The following is a 19,253-nucleotide window of genomic DNA, read 5'->3' as shown; positions in this document are numbered from 1 at the left end:
TACCAAAGCATTGAAGGGAAAGCAGAGGTCAGGTACTCTCAACACTGAAATTCCCAAAAGCTACAGTCCCAAAGTCCCCTGTGCAGCTATATCAGAAGGCCACATCTGCAGGGTTTCAAGGTTGTGGATATTTAGTGTGCCTATACACGAAACATACCATCACATGAGCAACAAGCCATATGGATAGTGTGGAAAAAAAGGATAATGTGGGAGGCACTGGTGCGCTGGCTATGAATTTTCATGAATCTGCTGCTTCACCTGCCTTGGGAGAAACTCCATTTTAAAAAATCCTTACACTTCTGATTCTAGTGGATACAGAGGAACAATTGAGAACATGAGTGAGCAAAGACCACCATTCAGATGGAAACTGCAAATCAGACCTGTCTGTCTTTTATAAGTCTTGTAATCTGGCAGGGGTGACTGAGAGCACAATTTTAAGGATGACTCTGGTGGTAACAGGTGTAGTTTAAGTTGTTAACACCCTCAGCTCACTCTTTCAGATTTTTTCTCCCACATTTTCAGCCTCCCTACAGTATAAGCTATGTAGCTCATTATTTGACTCTTCATATTAGAATGGAAGTATAATGCACATTAGCAAAAATTACTCCATTGTTGTTTGTTTCAAGCATGGAACATTTAATGTGTCTGCTTTTGAGAGCTGTAAAGCATAAGTGAGAAAGCAGAGCAAGAATACTAGTCCTGGAGGCATGACAGAGAGTACTACCAACATACACCCTGTGCTCATGTGCCATACATATCCTTTTAGTGGGCTGGGTTGGGCAATACCAGAGAAGTCCAGCATGGCAACCTGCAGTGGACAGTTTATTGTTCATAGGATCAGTTCATAAGACTACCAATTCTATCTGGAGCCAAGGAATCCCAGGAAGCCACCACTATTAAATTAATCCCTTTACAGCCCTGGAAAAATCTTGGGCAAATGTAATGAATATATCCAGCTGAGGAAGGAGGACACACCAATAAAACTGAATGCTGTAAATCCATGAGAACCAGAGAAACAGATCACTCACTGGAATTGATGTTTGCCATTTGCCATTGAGTACTTTATTACTCCTCAAAAGCAGCTAGAGATGTTCAAGACTTACAAATATGAACACAATGGTCACTAGGCACAGCTGTAGACTTGTTTTTGAGGTGGCAGAACTGGAGGTAGGTCTGCTTACTAAGCAATCCCCAAATCCACAGCCCACCAAACCTTGACCTCTGGGCAGACATGAACACCAGCAGGTCAGAACTTGCTCCTATGTATGGACAAATGTCAGTTTGTTGTCTTGGTATTCCCCATGTCCCTTGTGTCCTATGAATCTAATATGAAAATAAACAAAAACCCCACAACTGGCTGCTCACATTAAAAGAATGCAACAATCTAAAGCTGGAAATATTTCTGGAAGACTATTTAATCATTTAATAGCTGAACACAGTGTGGATAGATGCTTTCAACTATCCTTTCACTAAAAATGGTCAATACATTCTTTTGAAGTTTCTTTTTGTTTGTTTTGAAGAAAAGGAAACAGGCTTTAAAATAACATTAACATTTTCATAAACCCTCAAAGGAAATAATGATTCTTCTTAAAGTATTCTTCTCAAAAGTCTTGACAAGTGCTTAGTGATCCAGTAAAAATCTCCCCAAATGTCAAATATTATGACTCACTGTGTCGTTTTGAAGGCACCACTATCAAAATGTAGGAGAATTCTAGGCTAGGTACCAAACATAGCATCCAAAAACCGTATCGTTTTTCATGCAAAACTTGGAACGTTTCAGGATCCTTCCTGTTATTTTTCCCATCTATCACTCATTAGGGAGCTCACTTGGGAATGCCTTGCAACAAGAGCAGCCTCATCTCAAGAAGAAAATTATTCTTGATACATTATTTCAGGCTCCACCAATGTTAACTAGATGTTGCAGAAAACATGCCAGAGAAATAAAGCACTTTCTGAAAAGCAAAACCCAAGACACCAGCTACACAAAGACTTTCTCATGCTTTATTCACTCAGAAAATATCTGGGCCAAAAAATTTGCCCTCAGACCTGAGAGTGCAAAATTTAACGTCAGTATCAGAGGAAAAATCTGATCCTCTTTCTTTTTGGAGTGACACAGGGCTGCTTCTCTGTGCAGCAATTAAAGGTCTAGTCCAAATTTCTCATTGGATAGCTATGTGAACTTAAAACCAAGCTGGACGTTAATCTTAGGCCAACTTCGAGCAGCAGTGATTCTCTTTGCGGAAGATATTTGATCATGCTAAAACTACAGAAAACTTCAGTGCAATGCTTTCCCTAAGGCAGAAGACAATCCAGCCTCCCCATGTCCCTCTTTCCTAAGTATTCTCAAATTAGAGCTCCAATTTAGGCACACAAGGGTTTCTGAAGTGGTTATATTAAAGTCAGACATATTTCTTTAATAAACATTCTTAAACCCAAATAACTATTTTTGCTTCATCACAGCACTCTTGATCTCTTCCATCAAAGCAGAAGTGAACAGATCAACATGGACTGCACTCCAATGAAGAACAGGTTAAGAGTATGCCAGATTTACAAGAGGAAAACCACTCATGTAATCAGATTTTACTTGTCATAGAAGCCAGAGATATTAGGTCAATAATGTTCTGTGGGCTGTAGGCTGAGGTATAAGAGGAGGGTACCTTCACCAAGATAGGCATATCCTCAGCTCTGTGGGCACTTCTTAAGACTGGTGGTAATGTGCTGGTAATTCGTGCTTGTTTAGGAGAAGGATGCATTAGACAGATGAAGGAAGCAGTCTGATCTGCCACAAAAAGCGTAACTTTCAGATTAGAACCAAGTTGTAATGGCAGGTGGAACAGTAACAGGTGGATCTCCCATTGCTGCTCATGCAAAATCCCAAAACAATAGAGAAGGTATTCTGCCCCTGTGAAACTACTTCACTTGTCCCCTTCACCAGCATTGCTCATTGCTTTAAAAAAACAAACACAGCAACACTTTTTTTTCTTGGTATCGTGCAAAATTTTCCTGGTCTTGTTTTTTCAGCAAAATAATTATTTTCATGGGCCTTCCCAGAGTAACTTTTCACAGGACTCACTACTTATGAATAGCTGCCAAGAAACATGCTTAGGCTTTTCTGTAGCCTTCCACACATCTCAGAACTAAGCCAAAACAACAATAGAGCAGTAAAGATGACTTTTACACACAGTTTAATAATCATCCTTTTTTTTTTTTTTTTTTCCCGTTCTGTGCTGTCATGAGAGCTATTTATTTCATGCCACATTAGACTTTTAAAACCAGAATCCAAGTTACACTATTTCTCCTTAATCAGTAAAAGAGAGATTGGATGCAGTAATAGTATTTTACTTATTTATCTGTAAGTAAAACTGCAGTTCTGGAAAGACAATCTAGGCCACCCATTTGCAACCAATGAGTCTGATGATTTTTCATCTGTTTCATAGGCTAGTTGAGTGATACTTTCTTCTCTCATTCAGCGTACTCATGAAATAACTGATAAAGCAACATAGAAAATATTCACATCCTTAATGCGAGCAAAGCTTTTCTAGGGCCTGGAAGACAAAAAGCAAAAATGTTGTAAAGAATTTCACAATATTACTGGAGAAAAGGAAAGTGCTTACAGAAGAAGAAAAGATTAAGAATGCCTGGCTTTTATCCACAGGGAAAAACTTTTACAGGCTGCACAGGGAGGGGATATATATTTGAGTGGTTAAATAGTATGTTGCAATATTCTGAACTTTGCCAGGTAAGTCAGAATGGAACTCTTCTCTTTACTGCTAGTAAAAAATAATGTAATGTTTTTCTCATAAGAGATTACTCATTTTATATCTAATAACCTGTCTCGAATGAAATGTTTTTTGAATTTTTTTTCCCCCTTTCTCTTTTCAGTCATTAATAAGAACTGTGTCAGTGGGAAATTTCAGGAGAATACAGAAACTGGAAATAGTTGGGTGGAACAGACATAAGATGTTCCTCCAAGAAAATAATTCAGTTAGCAATGTTGTTGATGTTTGATTAAAAAGATTTGAGGCTCATCTTAGAAAATAAAAAAAATAACTTCTGACTTCTATACTGTTTCAACTTGCAATGAAGAAAAGCCAAACTCTGTGAAAATCCTTCATTAGCAAATGCACTTGGCTGCCATGTTAGATACCAAAACATGAAAGGAATTACCTGGAATGCACTGTAGCAGAATTCTCTTTCTGTATCATGAATGAAGCTTGCTCTTGCTTGACAAACATTGCCCACAATACTTAGTAGGGAAAAAACTAAAATTTACTTTATGCTTCTTGTTGTGTGTTAATGCTTTAAAGACTCGTAGATGAGGTTTCATGTATTGGGTTTTGGCCTGTTAAGTGGGAACCTGAAGTTGAACTCTACATTGAGATTTCCAAAGTGGCTTGTTCTTCAGAATTAAGGAGCAATTATCTCTCACCTTGTGGTTAAGCAAAGCAATAACTGATTAAACAACAAGATATGGGTAGAGCAATAACAATCCCTCCACTGTTTATGAATCTTGAAGAAGGAATATGTTCCAGTTCTATGCACCAACAAAGTACCAAAAAAATCATACTCGACATCACAAATGCCACAACAGCATGTAACTAAACCAGACAATTTCCTGTGCTGTTACAAGGTGACAACCTGCATATAGCATTATCCCTCAGAACCATTGTGTCTGGAATAGGTCCTAATTTTTCTGGACCCCCTACATTTTTTAAGCTGTATTACTTTATATGGATGTTTTCCAATTATGTGAGTTGTCTGGAATCTATTAGGGATCAGTTTGGTTATTCACACAAACTAGTGCATCCAGTCACATCTGGGATGCCACACATTTTTTGAGCCATCCCTTCAGGGTGGGCAGATAAGACACTGCACACACTGTAGACTCATGTCTATCTGAATGGTGGGATGGGGAATGGGGGTTGTTGTCCATTCCTAGTGCTTTGTCTCTGCCACTCTTTTCTCATATTATTTCCCTGCTCCAGTATGGGCTCCCTCCCATGGGATACAGTCCTTCATTAACTTCTCCAGCATGGGTCCTTCCCATAGGCTGCAGGTTCTTCATAAACTGCTCCAGCCTGAGTTCTTTGCATAGGATACAGTTCTTCAGGAACAAACTGAAGGGCCACAGCTCCTGCCAGAAAATCTGCTCACAAGGGCTCATCTCTATGGACTGCAACTCCTGCCAGAAGCCTGCTCCTTGAGTGGGATCTCCATGGGCTTCAGGTTCTTTCAGGGTATATCCACCTGCTCCAGCACAGGGTACTCCAGAGGCTGCAGTGTGGATATGTGCTTTTCTGAAGTGGTCCTTCATGGGCAGCAGGGGGACAACCTGCTTCACTGTGGTCTTCTCCACGGGTTGCAGGGGAAGTTCTGCTCCAGCACTTGCAGTACATCTTACTCCTTCTTCACTTGGTGTTTCCATAGGTGCTTCTCTCACATTTTTTCATTAGGGCTGCTGATGGGCTCAGATTTGGGCAGTGGCAGGTCTGACAGAGGAACAGCTCCTGATCTCTTCTCACAAAAAGCCACGCTACAGCCCCCCTCCTCCCCTGCTACCAAAACCTTGCCATGTTGACCCAATACGGCCTTGGAGCCAACAGAGGTCTTTGGAGAACACCTGATATGCAGAAAGGTTTACTTATTTCCTACTGCAGTTCTAATAGGCCCATCAGGGTGGTGCTGGAGTGCTGAACACACTGACTGTCCACAGGTGGGCTCAGCTCCTCCCAGCTTTATTAACTGTGCAGCGTGCAACTCTTGCCTGCAAGCAAGTACATAATGGACATGTGCTTCACTTCTAAGCCTTAGAGAAATGTCTTTACAGATTGGGGTTAATGAATCATGACTCCTCTTTGTGGATGATATTCATTCCACACACCCTTTAAGACAGTAGTAGCTGAGATTATATTTTCTTGGAGACATACTGCGGTTCTGATGAACAAAGATTAATTCTCCAGTATATCTGGTTCCCCAGCCATGACACATTGCATTTTACAAATAAGAACCCGACCAGAAGAAATCCGGGAGCTGAGAGCTCCAACATGACAGGACTAAAGACAGGCTGCAGCACTGCTGGTTCCTGTGCTATTTCCTTCTTCAGTCCCAGTACAATGAGATAAGAAAGTCCAATCTGATAGCAATTACATGTGGTTCTGTCTGAATATTTGAATAAAACAGTGCTTGTGGCCTTAGGCTCTTGAACAAAGATAAAAACTTGCAACTCTTCCAGCACTTCTCATTGATAATTATTCAAGTGGGAAATGTGGGTGCTTCTTTATTTTTTGCATAGAAAGCAAACACACTTCACGTGTGCCAAGTGACTAGAACTGAGACACTTCCATGTAAGGCAGAATGCCTTCAAATAAAGCAAGAAAACTACACCAAACTTTGACCACAATTTTCTCTGTTTGTATCAAGGAAATTATGGCTAAAATTCCAAAGTCTTAAAAGAGGCTGAAAGTTACATAGTTGTTGAAGCCTTCAGTATTTGTTAGGCAGTCCAGTCGACAAGGCTTAACCACACTTCCTAAAAACTTCCTGTTCTTATATCAAATATATAGTTACAAATTCTCAAGGGGGAAAAAACCAGCCTGTAGTGCAATGATCCACTTCAGAGCAATGATCTTCTTCAGTGCCATCCAGCTGTCACTGGTGCCCGTTTTGGGATTGCTGCAAATCAGCCTCACAATGCGATGGGAAAGGGGCTGGAGAGCTCCAGCACAGAGTGTCAGCCACAAGTCACCACACAACTTTTTTCCAGAGTTGTTTGGCTTGCTTAGTGGTTGGCTTTGGCCAGCACTATGACAGTCAGACACACCAGAAAAAGGGACCATAATCACTAACAGGGAATAGAGTTCTGTCTAAAAGTAGCATAACTGCAAACCTCTCAGATACCATCTACTGCAGGACACCACAAGGTCCCCTAAGGTAAAATAGATCCTAGGCTTCTCTTCCAAACACATAAACCCAGAAATAGTTTCTAGTTCTTTTCTTTTTTGGGAGAGGCTTTTTTCTTTTTTTGGGAGAGACTATTTTTCTGTGAGACAAACTGCTTGCAGCTTTTTCCCAGGGAAACAAACTATTTTAAAGCACTTGTTCTTCTCTCTCCCTGCCATGGGATGCGATGTATTTTAGAAAAGACCTATTTTCAGCAGTAGAAGCCACTAAGTTATTCTTTCAGGTTTTAGAACAAAGAGGTGTTGCTATCTGCTGAGGCTTTTTAGGAATCTCAGCAAAAGTGGAAATATTTCCTGATTTTTGTGTGCGTTTATGTAAGTGCTACATATTTTTACTCCTGGCTACAATTAAAAAGACAGGAGGAAGGAAAAGTCACAGCAAACAAACAAAATAAGCAAGCAAGTAAAGAATAAAAACACTCAAAGTACATAGTATGCATTTGGCACAGCCCATTTGGTCCTTTATGTATGTTTGGACACCCCTTAAGTGAGAGCACAAAGGACAGTGAGACCAAGGAAAGGATCTTTTTGGAAGCATGAAATTCCATATTTGAAACTAGAACTCTAAGTACAACAGTGATGGCTTTCAAGAGCAGTGAATAAAAAAAAGGAATGGAAGGGGAAAAGTGTAATTTGTCCTGCACCTCTAAACCACAAAGCTAGGGAGACAGTGGGAGGTATATATTGATAGCTGGAGACAGACCATGTCAAAGCCTAGAAGATAAAAACTAGAAAAATACAATAAGGAAAAGAATGGGGGTGAGCGAGCTAATTCATGCAGCTTCCTCTTTCAATGTTCCTATACATGTTTCTTTTTGAAGAGCAGGAAAGCCTACAGAGCTGTGAGGAGAATCTGTAATCCATCAAGGGGTCTGACCAGGTTGCCAGGCAGTCCACAGACTGCTCAAGCTTTAGAGCTGGCTTTACTTCGGGTACACAATTATCCTGGAGCAAGTCCATGTTTATAATGTATCTTCAGGATAAAACAATAAACACAAAACAAACAACAACAGTTGGGGAGAGAAAAATAAGACATCAGCTGGCAATAAAAGCCACCAGGACTGATACACGACATGAATATTGGTTTGGTTATGTAAATATAGCCAGCAAACATAAAAAATATTGACATGAAGAATGGTGAAGAAACCTGGTGGTGTAGGTAAGGACTTGGAACTTGTTTCTGGCCATCAGCTACATGCCCACCCTCCCTCTGTCTACTTTAACTTATGTTTACCTATTTCATAAAATCCATTTGTATTTCCACATGGTTTAAAAGTTATTAGATGGAAAGGACACAGGAAGGCAGTTCCTGTGTGAGTGTGGGTTGGTTTTCAGTGTGTTGTTGTTTTTTTTTTAACAAAAGTGAAACGGGACTGAAGTGTGGGAAATTCTTTCCCCCTGCAGTCACTTAGCAAATTGGCCATTTCTCATCTACTTTGAGTGGGGGAAAAGACTGTCAAAGAAATAAAGAAAAAAAAACACTGCAAAAAGTCTCTAATTGAAGAAAGATCTTTGGCCTTCCTTAATTCAACCAATGAAAGCAAAATTTATGGATCATTATTTGAGATATTTTTTCCTAAAAAGGCTGTACTGAGTGAAACTAGGCAGACAGTAGATAAAGCAGGAAAATACTGAGGTATGGAAAAAACCAAACCCTGGATACTGCAACTCTGTCAATAGCCAACATTTCCAACATATCCATTTTTAATTTCTGTTTCACTTAGGACCATAAGATTTACTATAATGATTTAACCGTTAGTCAACAAATCAAGGGGGATCCTAAGTATTCCTTACAGAACAAGACACATACACACTCTTGAACCTTCTTCCTCCCTGCGTCCAGACTATTTTTGTGTTACAACATACATTTAAGTCATGCATGCAGTGTATAACATCACTGCAGTCTCTACCAGTATGATGCCATCCAAGAGCACATGAGTGATGAGGGACCCCGACTACCTCCTTGGCAGTACTGCAAGAGCCTGCCTGTTTCTACAGCTGAGAAAAAGAATCTGCAGTAGCTGAGCTGGGTATCTATAACCAACAGCTTGCGCCTTCAGTTCTGAGCAACAGAACTAAATATAATATTTGGGCAGAACAAAAAGAGATATTACCTACATTTTCTGTTTTGCTAGACACACAACCTGCCTATGGATCCCAATGCCTGTGAGGCAGTGACTCCTCTCAGAAGTTAGCACCCACAGTTCTTAGCATATTCAACACAATATTAAAGTAATCTGTACCTACTTTTTTTTTTTTTTTTTTTTTTTTTTGATACTGCCATAGTAGCTTCAGGTATTGCTTCAGTATAAAAAAATTTCTTTTAAGAGAATATACAGACAGATACCCTGGATGTCATTGGAGACCTCAAACTCCAATTTCTTGTGCTTGCATTCAGCTCTTACAAAACCACGGCTCAGATATGCTTTGCTTGTATGTGACCTTTCTTTGGCTGATGACTTCAGTTCTTCCTGCCCTGTTATGCTGTTCCCTGCCTTTCTGTTCTGAGAGGGCTAGGTGTACCTCTGAGGGACATTTCAGCCCAGCCAGCTGCACTGAACTGGGTCCTTCCAAGTGACTCATCAGATTTGATGAAATATCCCCTCCAAAATTCAAGGTAAAGCAGGTTAAGGCAATTCTTTTGTAACATTTCACTACACTCTTCCAATTTTTACGCAGCAAGCAGCATGAACTATTGTAACCTTTCAGTTTTCTAATTTAAGCCACGCCTACATTTTTACAAACTTTTTCACTTATGATTCATATTTTCCAGAAGTATTTCCTGCTCATCTTAAAAAAATACAATTCTGTTTCAACTGTAGGCAAAGCTATTGCCTGCCCTGTGATAGCAAGTGCGGATCATGTGGTAGATACAAAAATGTGTGTCCCCCACACTGCAGGACTGGGGTCTAGTATTTGACAAATTCCTACTAATAGGCATCAGCAAAGACAATGTTCAGGTTAAAAAAAAAAAAGAGAAGCTGGAAGTTGATTACAAACATATCTAAACTGATTCTGAAGTATCATGTGAGTTCTCTGGCCCTTCTCCAGATTGCCATTTGAGAAAAAATCCTAGTCTAGTTATTTCTTACCTTTTTTGTCTGGAAAAAAAAAAATAATCTGCAATGTGCCTGTGAAAAGGAAAGCACATTTGCATATATACTGGATTCAGTTCCTTACTGGATATGTCTTTTCTTGGCTGGGAAAATAGATTTCCTCTTGTAAATGTAAAGACTCTGCCTCCTACTATAGTTTTGTTGGGAACCACTCAAGAATAGCTCACATAAATAGTGCACAAGTAAGCACAATGGGCTCAACATCCTATAAGCAAAACTCCTTACTCTGCTAAGCTGAAGTTTTTGAGTTTTTGGCAGAAAGATCGTTTTAGGCCTCCAATAAATACATATTCAAGTCGTAAGACTTTTCTCAGCTAAAGATTTACATGGGCCTCCTCTGTATCAGCCACAAATGTATTTTAAGAGTTTGGAAATTCTAGAAGCTTTCCTCCTGCCTTACTCAGCCACTCAAGTTTGATCCTCATTAAATCCTCTGACATGTAATATATTCCAGTGTACAAGATGCCCTTCATTACTTCTCCATGCTTAGAAGGTAATAAACCCATTTCAAAGGATGGAAGTAGGAACTATTGCAGGTGTTTCCTTATGGCACCACGCTGAGCCAGGAAGGTCCTGCTAACGCTATTTGAATGAATCAGTGGTGTGTGTGCTCCAGTAATGACTTGTGAAAAAGCATTTTTAGACTCCAGTTAGGAAGGTTTCTGCATTTGCAGAAGATTTAGGAAGAAATTTATCTGAAATGCAGGATGGATGCTGGAGATCCTTATTCCATTTCTAACTCAGTTACCAACCTTTGTCACCATGGACTTAGCAGGTGACTGCAGGCCTGCTGAGCTGGGCTGGCTGCCACCAGTACACACTGAACACTACAACTGAGCCTACAGCTTCTGACACAGCCTTTGCCTCTCCACTTGTGAAATGGAGATAATGAATTGAAACAGCACATCGTCAGCCTCGTGTTATTTCATAATTGCTGACCTCTGAGATCTCAGCTGAAAGCTATGCCCCAAAACCTTCTCAGGTGAAAGCTATGCCCCAAAATCAATTTTCCTACTCTGAAATGCAGGATGGATGCTGGAGATCCTTATTCCATTTCTAACTCAGTTACCAACCTTTGTCACCATGGACTTAGCAGGTGACTGCAGGCCTGCTGAGCTGGGCTGGCTGCCACCAGTACACACTGAACACTACAACTGAGCCTACAGCTTCTGACACAGCCTTTGCCTCTCCACTTGTGAAATGGAGATAATGAATTGAAACAGCACATCGTCAGCCTCGTGTTATTTCATAATTGCTGACCTCTGAGATCTCAGCTGAAAGCTATGCCCCAAAACCTTCTCAGGTGAAAGCTATGCCCCAAAATCAATTTTCCTATACAATTTAAACAGGAACTATTTTTTTTTTTTCCCAAGAGTCAAAATAGATGTATATGGGACTCAACTCAGTACTACAAATATTTCTGAAATACGTTTAGAGAATGTGCATGCAGAAGTACAAATTTCTCTGATGCTTTAAACTTTAGTATTTTTTAGTGCATTTTTCAATGAACCATCAGAACTTTGGCTCAGAAAAGGGGACATGTACGTGAACACTTGTACTGCAATATTGGTAGAACTAACACTTTTACAGCAAGACATCCAGGTTGCTTTAAAATGGGTGTAGATCTTTGGTTAATCATACACTAACAGATAAAGGAAATGTGCATTTGGATGCTTCCCTTCAGGCATTGAAGGGACCCCTCATGGATTCCTCTTCTTCTTTGGTTGTGACTCTTACCTGTATAATTAGGAGGGCAGAGGCAGACATAGTTGTTGATGCCATCCACACATGTAGAGTTATTCTCGCAGTCATTATCTTCACAGTCATCTGGGTTTATTTCACACCTCTCCCCTTCATATCCAAGGACACAGGAACAGCTTTGGAGAAAGAAACAAATTAAGAAAAGCTAGTATGGATCTGAAGGGACAGGAGGCTTGAGGTATAAAACTGAAATTAAAACAGAAAAGTGAGTTGTGGGAGCCTAATTCACTGCTGCTGTGAAGTGCAGAGCACTTTAACCCTGTGTGTTTGATGAAGGATTCAGCCTGATGGTTCATGAGGTCATGTAATTATTTACAACAGACACAAAAGCATCAGCAGGAGTCAGCTTCTGTTACACTTCCCTTGTTTTCTTTGTTGATAATCCTAGCCCTGAATTGAAGTAAGCAACTCTAGGGCAGGAGAGAGAACACTTATCACAATACTCAAATCCTTGGCTTCTCTATTAATTATTTTGTGTGTAGATACTTGCCTGCTGAGCACTGCACAATCACAGGGCAATGTCTCATTGTAGGAGAGCTGATGATGTCTAGGTAGTTCAACTAAAACACAAACAATAGCAGTGCTAGGAATGTTTCTGTAAGGATGTGAACACTACTGAAGGATAATTGCACTAAATATTTTATCTCACAAGACTGTAATGTATGTTCCCTAAAGTGAGTGGAAGAAACTAAGTGGCTGAGGAATGACTTAAACTTTTTTTCAATCTCCATTTCCTCTTTAGATCTACAAGTTATGGTTGCTAAGAGAACTTTTATATTCTAAACTAGCTGTAAGTGATGAAGAGGTGAAGGTCACAGTTTCCAAAAGAGAGTCTAAGAACATGTGTTAAGTGCTCCAGTCATTTCAGTGCCTTCTAAGAAGCCAGTCATGGTATCTGAAGTGTCAGTATTGCTGTTGACTAGTTACAGGGAAGGGTTGCTTCAAGTCCCAGTCTAAACTACACATTCACTCAGCTGTTCCTCTCTTTTCCCATGGAATTTCTGGTGGCAGAAAAGGAACCAAACAAATGTAAAGCACTACTGATTGATGAGGATGAAAAGCAGAAAGCACCAGAGCAGTCACACTAATTGCCTTCCGCTGCTTTCTGAAACCAGAATTTCCAATGCAGGGATTGCAGTAGGGTGCTTTTTTCTTTTTTTTTTCCAGTTCAGATGGACAAAGTGGGCATGGGGTGATTATCCTGTTTTGTGTAGGTGTCATGGGGTTGAGGTGGGGAGTGCCTCAGAGAAATAGGAGATCTTCAGAATATGTGGAGGAAACTGCAGCGCTTTTGGGCTGGTTGCTCTCAGCATGACATTTGCTTCTCTTCCTCCTGTGTGCCACAGTGGGGGCTCCCAAGGGAGGGATGGCACAGAGCTCTGCGTCCACCTTCAGTAGGTCCCAGGTTGGACCCTGAGGACAAGGTTAGATTCTTCATGAAATGGGCAATCTCAGAAACTAAAGGAATAACAAAGGTGAAGATAAAAGGATAGGGAATCTGTCTCCACAACTGTAAGACACCACAACTGTAAGATCTTCTAGATGGGTACAGAGCAGGGATCTAGGTCACAGGCATCTTCATTAAGTCCCCCCAGGACCATTCACAGGTCATGGGAGATGGAAAACCTTCACCATGAATAACCAAAACCAAACTGCTCAAATGAATCCAATTTAGGACACAATAAATCAATAAGAAATATTTTCTTTTCCTGTCTCAAGCTCCTTATTGCTAATAAAATATGTCCTCTTGCTGACCCTGCAATGATCCAGAGGATCACAGGAGGCAGATAAGAGGGAAGATTTGGCACACCATCTTTTGTGGCAATGCAAGTGTCAGGGAGGGGGTTAAAGACATCAAATTAAATACAGTGGCACATTCATCATCTCTCCCATTTCAATTACAAAACCCTATTTTCAGGGGTTTAAAACTCAGCCATAAAAATGTGCTTCAGGCTGCAACTTGGCATCCAAGGTCTCAGTTTGGGAGCACAACTTTTTCTCTCCATTTAAAGAAAAGCAACAAGAGTGGCTTTGTGCTGGTTATTTTTATGTGAATATAACACCATTTTCCTTCCACAAAAGGATTGAGACAGCTCGCAATTAAAAATGACATTATTAAATGCTATCACAGTAATGGTTCAACTCAGTAGAGTTACCATGAGTAACAATACATATGGGATTGTTAACATACAATTGCTCAGTATTAGGACGCATTCCATACTGAGGGAAATGTCAGCATAATTGATGACAGTTGGCTACTGGTCCCTGTGTATCCTAGCGAGTCTTTACAGTATTGCTTACGTATGATTCTTTATTTTGAGTTGCATTCAAATGCACCAAACATGAGGACTGAAATTAAAAGATAAAACATACAATTTGGGACCCCTATTGAAGTGTATGTTGAAAGAGCTGCAGTTTGGGACTGTGTGTATGTATTTTCCCAGAAAAAAAACTTATAAGAAAAATGAAGTTTGCGGAGTGACTGGAAGGTCATCAAACTTGGGTTCCAGCTGACCGAGAGAGAAAATTAATTCCAGAGACAATGATGAAAACTTGTTACTGACTAAATAGTGAAGCAGTGTGAGACAGCATTTCATTTGGGCCTCAGAAACAATGGGGTCACGCAAGAAAACTATTTTCTAAGATGCTGTGATCATGTAAAGGTCCATCTTCCCTGTTCCTCCAGTGTAGGGATTTTCTGCTAGCATTGTGTTTTTCTAGAAATGAAGAACTAAATAAAACCTATTTTTTCTCATTAAGGTGCAAGGGAACACAAAACTTAATGACAATATTTGGGTGTAAACTTTTGGAGCTTCAGCATACTGACAGTTTGTGAGTTTACTATGTTCAAAATTCAGTATTTTTTTCCCCCCATAAACTCTAATGAAATGCTTTAGCATCTGTTTATTAAAATAGGCGTACATACAGTGTATCATGTTTCAAAAAATCAACTTTTAAACAGAGATAGTAAATTCTTTCAGGAATATTACAGTTTCTTCATTAAGCAGCTTTTTACATCTACATCCCAACAGAGTAGCCTGTAAGTCTGGACATGCAATGTTTTTGCTTTAAGTAGGCAGAATTAACACCAGGGACTTAATCAGTTCCAGGATTTGACATTTATGAGGGAACTTAGAGTTTGTGGAAAATGCTAAAGAAAAAGCTTTGGAAAATGGAGGTGGTTTTATATGGGGAAAAGTTAAATAATCCAGAGACTTTGTTTCCCAACACCGTATGTTATCAAAGATCGGCTGGTTCCCTGTGGCTAACTGAGCTGGCAGCTCTGCCTCCTTTGTCAAAGTCTCAATTACAGGCCTGCTAAATGACCAGGACATATCTGATTGAGCATATTTTTGTAGCAGTCTCAAGAAACACCTTATTTTGGCAACCTTTTGCCAAAGACAAAGTAGATTAAATTAGATTAGCATGAGCAATTCAAAGGGAGGAAGAACTTCATATTCTAATACTCTGAACGAAGCAATTTCACTTTAACTATTCTTTAACACAGAAGTTTTCCTTACCTGAGAAAAAGAGTGTGAAAATGACCCAGAATTTAAAAAGTGCAAGAATAAAAGATGTCAAGGAGGACAGAAGAGCTACAGCTAAACCTCTGCCCTTCAGCTGCCCCACCAGGACCTGCTATTGCAACAAATCTGAGTCCCAGTCCCCCCTGCTGCTGTGAGCCCTAGTGGGTACAAAGAACAGTGGGTGCATCAGGCTGGAATGTCAGCCCTAACTATGGATTTCCTGTCTTGCCTGGGGAACATCACCCCCATAGTATTATTTAAAAGGTAATTTTCTTGTCTAAGGCTACAGAAACTTGAGAGTTAAACTGCTTGGCATTTCACAGGGAGAGAGCTTTGGCTTAAGTTTCCTTTTTACAAGAGTAAAGATTTGACAAGTTTGGCAGCAGAGCTTGTGTATGAATATATTTCCCTAGGGAAGAGAATATACAGAAGATATAATTTCTTTTACAGGCCACACAACAATAAAATCCAAGGAGTCCTCTCATGAATATGATTTTGACATCCACTTCCTCACAGCATATAATCTGAGGCAACGTTTTCCCATCATGATTAATACAATTTATATGCACGTAACTCTGACTGCTGCCATCCACTGGAGGAGTTCTCCCACCAAAAAACTGAAACCCATCAACCAAATTCAATCTCAAAATGTGTTTTTATGTTCCTCATCCCTGACTGTTCCATCCCCACACCACATTTCTCCATGACATGCTAAATCTCCACACTCCTCCAGATCAGCTGGGGTTGTGGACTAACTGAATTAAAAACACGAAGAGAAAACAGAGCAATTCAATAGAGCAATAGAACATTCAATTTTATGGAGCAAGATTTTGACGAGATATAGTTTTATGTGTCTTTTATTAGACCAACTGAACCTATATAAATAACTATAAAAGCAGAAACCTTCTCTAAAAAGCCTCAAATGTTAAGTAACAGAACCACCCCTGCAGTTTTATAAAACAGCTCAAAACCAACGTTCATTTGGAACTGACGCAAAGACTCTGAAATTGTAAAACTCTTCATGAGAAAAATTCAGAAGAAGCTTTCATTTCAGGTCATTCAAAACTTTTTCTTTTCTACCATAGAACAAACCAAAAATGCTAAAGAAAAGCCTGACCTAAAATATAAGCTGAAGCCTTTCATCCTAGAATTATGGGTATTATGAAATGTTTTACTAGCACATTTTAAGTGTCAGCTAGATTTTTGAAAAATGAGTACTGAGTGACAGAAAACAGACACTTTAATACAGTACAATTTTGCTTTGGCACAAGCTGGAAAAAGTTATCTAAACAGTATTACATCAAGGTGACCAGAAAGGAACCCGAACTGAAGACCACCAGATCTTTATTTCTCTCCAGAAGAAACTGAGCCTGAACTTTTACTTGTTGCTGGGCCTGCTAGAATCTGAATCAAGGAGAGATGTATCAGATCAGAGTAATGGTTTCATCAAGATCTAGAGGCTCTGTCAAGCAGCATGACTACTTGCACGTGCTGTGATCTGCAGAGCCTCTTCATCCTCTCCCACCACCATGCTCCAGTTCCTGACCCTACAGGCTCATCTCTGCTCAGAGGGAGCTGTGTTCTTCTGCTCTGCTCAGGGCCTTGTCACAGGTGCTGAGCTCTAAACTGCCCTTCTTGGAGTCATGGCCATGTGTTTTATTCCTGGTCTCCCGTGCTGGAGAGCCTCATGCTGTTATTTGTATCAGAGCCTGATGGTGTCCCTTCATCCCCCTCAACCTGCACTTTTCCACTGTAACATCATCAGTGTCCTTCCGTGTCCAGCACGTGCTGGATCAGTTTCTGTAGCGGGGGAATTCTTGCGGCTGGGGAGGCACGGAGACAGAGAGAAGCTTTGAGGTGTTTCTTCTGTTTTCTGTTTCCCCATTCATCCCTCCCACAAGGCAAAATGGAAGCTCTACTGTGCCTCACTGCCACATGAGGGATTTGGGGAGTCAAAAAGAAGCCATAATGCTTTTCTGGAAATATCAAAGACATCTTACCATTGGTAGAGGAGCAAGAGGGGTTGCTAGCCCCCCAGTGCATCCAAAATCCTATCTACAGAAGAAGACAAAGCAGCAGCCTCAGATGTATAAAAGCATTTAGAAGTGACACTGTCATATGTGCAGCTGAAATGACAGCATGGTGTACTTTTGAACATATTTTCAGCATAAATACTGAGGACCAAATCTATGGAAATTTCAGCAAATCTTCTCTCTAATGACAACTAGTGGCCAAAGCCTCAACCTTGTGTTTTCTTAGCTGTAAAGTAGTGCCTGTAGCAGTACAAATCTCCCAGTTACCTCATAAAAATTTCTGAGCTTCTCTTGGATTATTCCCATTTATTCTACATCTTTCTCATATGGGAAAACTGAAATTCCTGATGTCCAGCTGTAACGGTTTTTCTCTTGCAGGCACAATGCTCCAGATGTAGCAATCTCTCCATGTTTTTTAATTGTTTCTTTAAAGTCTCTTTGTCTACAAGATTCTTCAGTATGAAAACATTTTTCATCTGGTTGTCAAGCAACACATACTTACTTTACAAATACAAAAAGGGGGTATATGAGGGTTGGAAATGCCCTGAGGAAAAATAGCATACAGATAATGCAGGTCAGAGAGACTGCTCTAAATCATGGAATGGTAAAGGTTGGAAGAGACCTTAAAGATCATCAAGTCCCAACCTCCCTGCTATGAGCAGGGACCTCCCACTAGATCAGGCTGCACAAGCCTCATCCAACCTGGCCTTGAACACTGGCATTCACAGCCTCCCTAAGTAACCTTATTGCCCCCATGGTGAAAATATTCCTATAGCTCTCCATTATGAGAAAATAAGGAGGCCTGTTTCAGAAAAAACAATACATCAGACCACTGGAACCAGATTAATTATTTTGTGTGGCAAATAGAAGTGTCACAGCAGATTTTATAAAGTAGCCATTGTAGTTCATTAATGCAAAATAGAAACACATTTAATTTTATAATTTCATTTTAAATGAACTTTGTTTTACTACCTGAATCCATCTTTGTTTGCCTCGGTGAGGTGGCAGGTCCCTCCATTCTGACATGGGTTTTGGATGCAAGAATTAATGGGCACACTGCAGTCTCGACCCTATTTGGGAAAATTCAAAAGAAGCACAGTTAGTCAGAGTAATGTCACCTGAATCAATCACTCTTGCTACCTCCCTCACCCCACATGTGACACCATCTACAGGAGATCTGTGGTCTTCAGACCCATCACATCAGCTAATATTCTTTACTGATGGCCAGATGCATTCATCACTTCAGTGAAAATGTGGGCAGGGCAAGTGTTTTAGTCAATGGGACTGGTGGCTGTCTTGGTATCCTTTCAGTTTCAAGATTTTAGTTGACTCTTTTGTCTGGCTGCTTAAAGGAAAAAGCTGGTTTCATCATTACTCTAACGCACTTTAATCTGCAATGTTAGTTACAACAAAAAGAATTAACCATGACCAAAGGCAAGCAGAAGGCCCCTTGCAGTCAGCACTGGGCCACATGGAGCCAGTGCTACTTCAGCCTTGCTGCCCGAGTGCTCGGGCACACGCAGTCACAGCTCACCCTGCTCATTGCCCCGTGATGTCAAAACCTACAGGGGAACATTCATTTTTATCATGGGAACTATTTGAATTTCTGCATAGAACACACTGAATCCTGTTTGAGATATCATCATTGAACCACTACCCCTTTAAAAGATTGCCCTAAAATATACATCAGTTCCAACTGAACTTCAGCAGCTTGAACAACCTCCACTGTTGTCAACTGACTTTTTATTGGCTCTTCAAGACAGACACATATTTATCTGATCATTCTATTCAGCTGATTAGAACAAGCTATTTGTAAAATTGGTAAATGAATTAGGGAGTTTGGTCTTTCCTTTCAGT

At 40.3% G+C, this 19,253-nt stretch overlaps 1 protein-coding gene across 1 annotated transcript in view; it reads right to left on the bottom strand.

Annotated features, from left to right (window-relative positions):
* The window catches only part of SLIT3 (slit homolog 3 (Drosophila)), a 485,523-nt gene that overhangs the window by 39,923 nt on the left and 426,347 nt on the right, over positions 1–19,253 (bottom strand). Inside the window, exons 27-28 of the mRNA XM_010001942.1 lie at positions 18,369–18,466; positions 11,813–11,952 (exon numbers count right to left, since the gene is read on the bottom strand). Of these exons, the coding sequence (XP_010000244.1) occupies positions 11,813–11,952; positions 18,369–18,466 (238 nt within the window). The remainder of the gene's footprint in view (positions 1–11,812; positions 11,953–18,368; positions 18,467–19,253) is intronic.

The sequence above is a fragment of the Chaetura pelagica genome, unplaced genomic scaffold (genome assembly GCF_000747805.2).
Source record: "Chaetura pelagica isolate M959 unplaced genomic scaffold, ChaPel_1.0 scaffold356, whole genome shotgun sequence".
Taxonomy (NCBI): Eukaryota; Metazoa; Chordata; class Aves; order Apodiformes; family Apodidae; genus Chaetura; species Chaetura pelagica.
The sequence above is the reverse complement of the archived record's forward strand: the minus strand, read 5'-3'. Positions and strand labels throughout refer to the sequence as shown.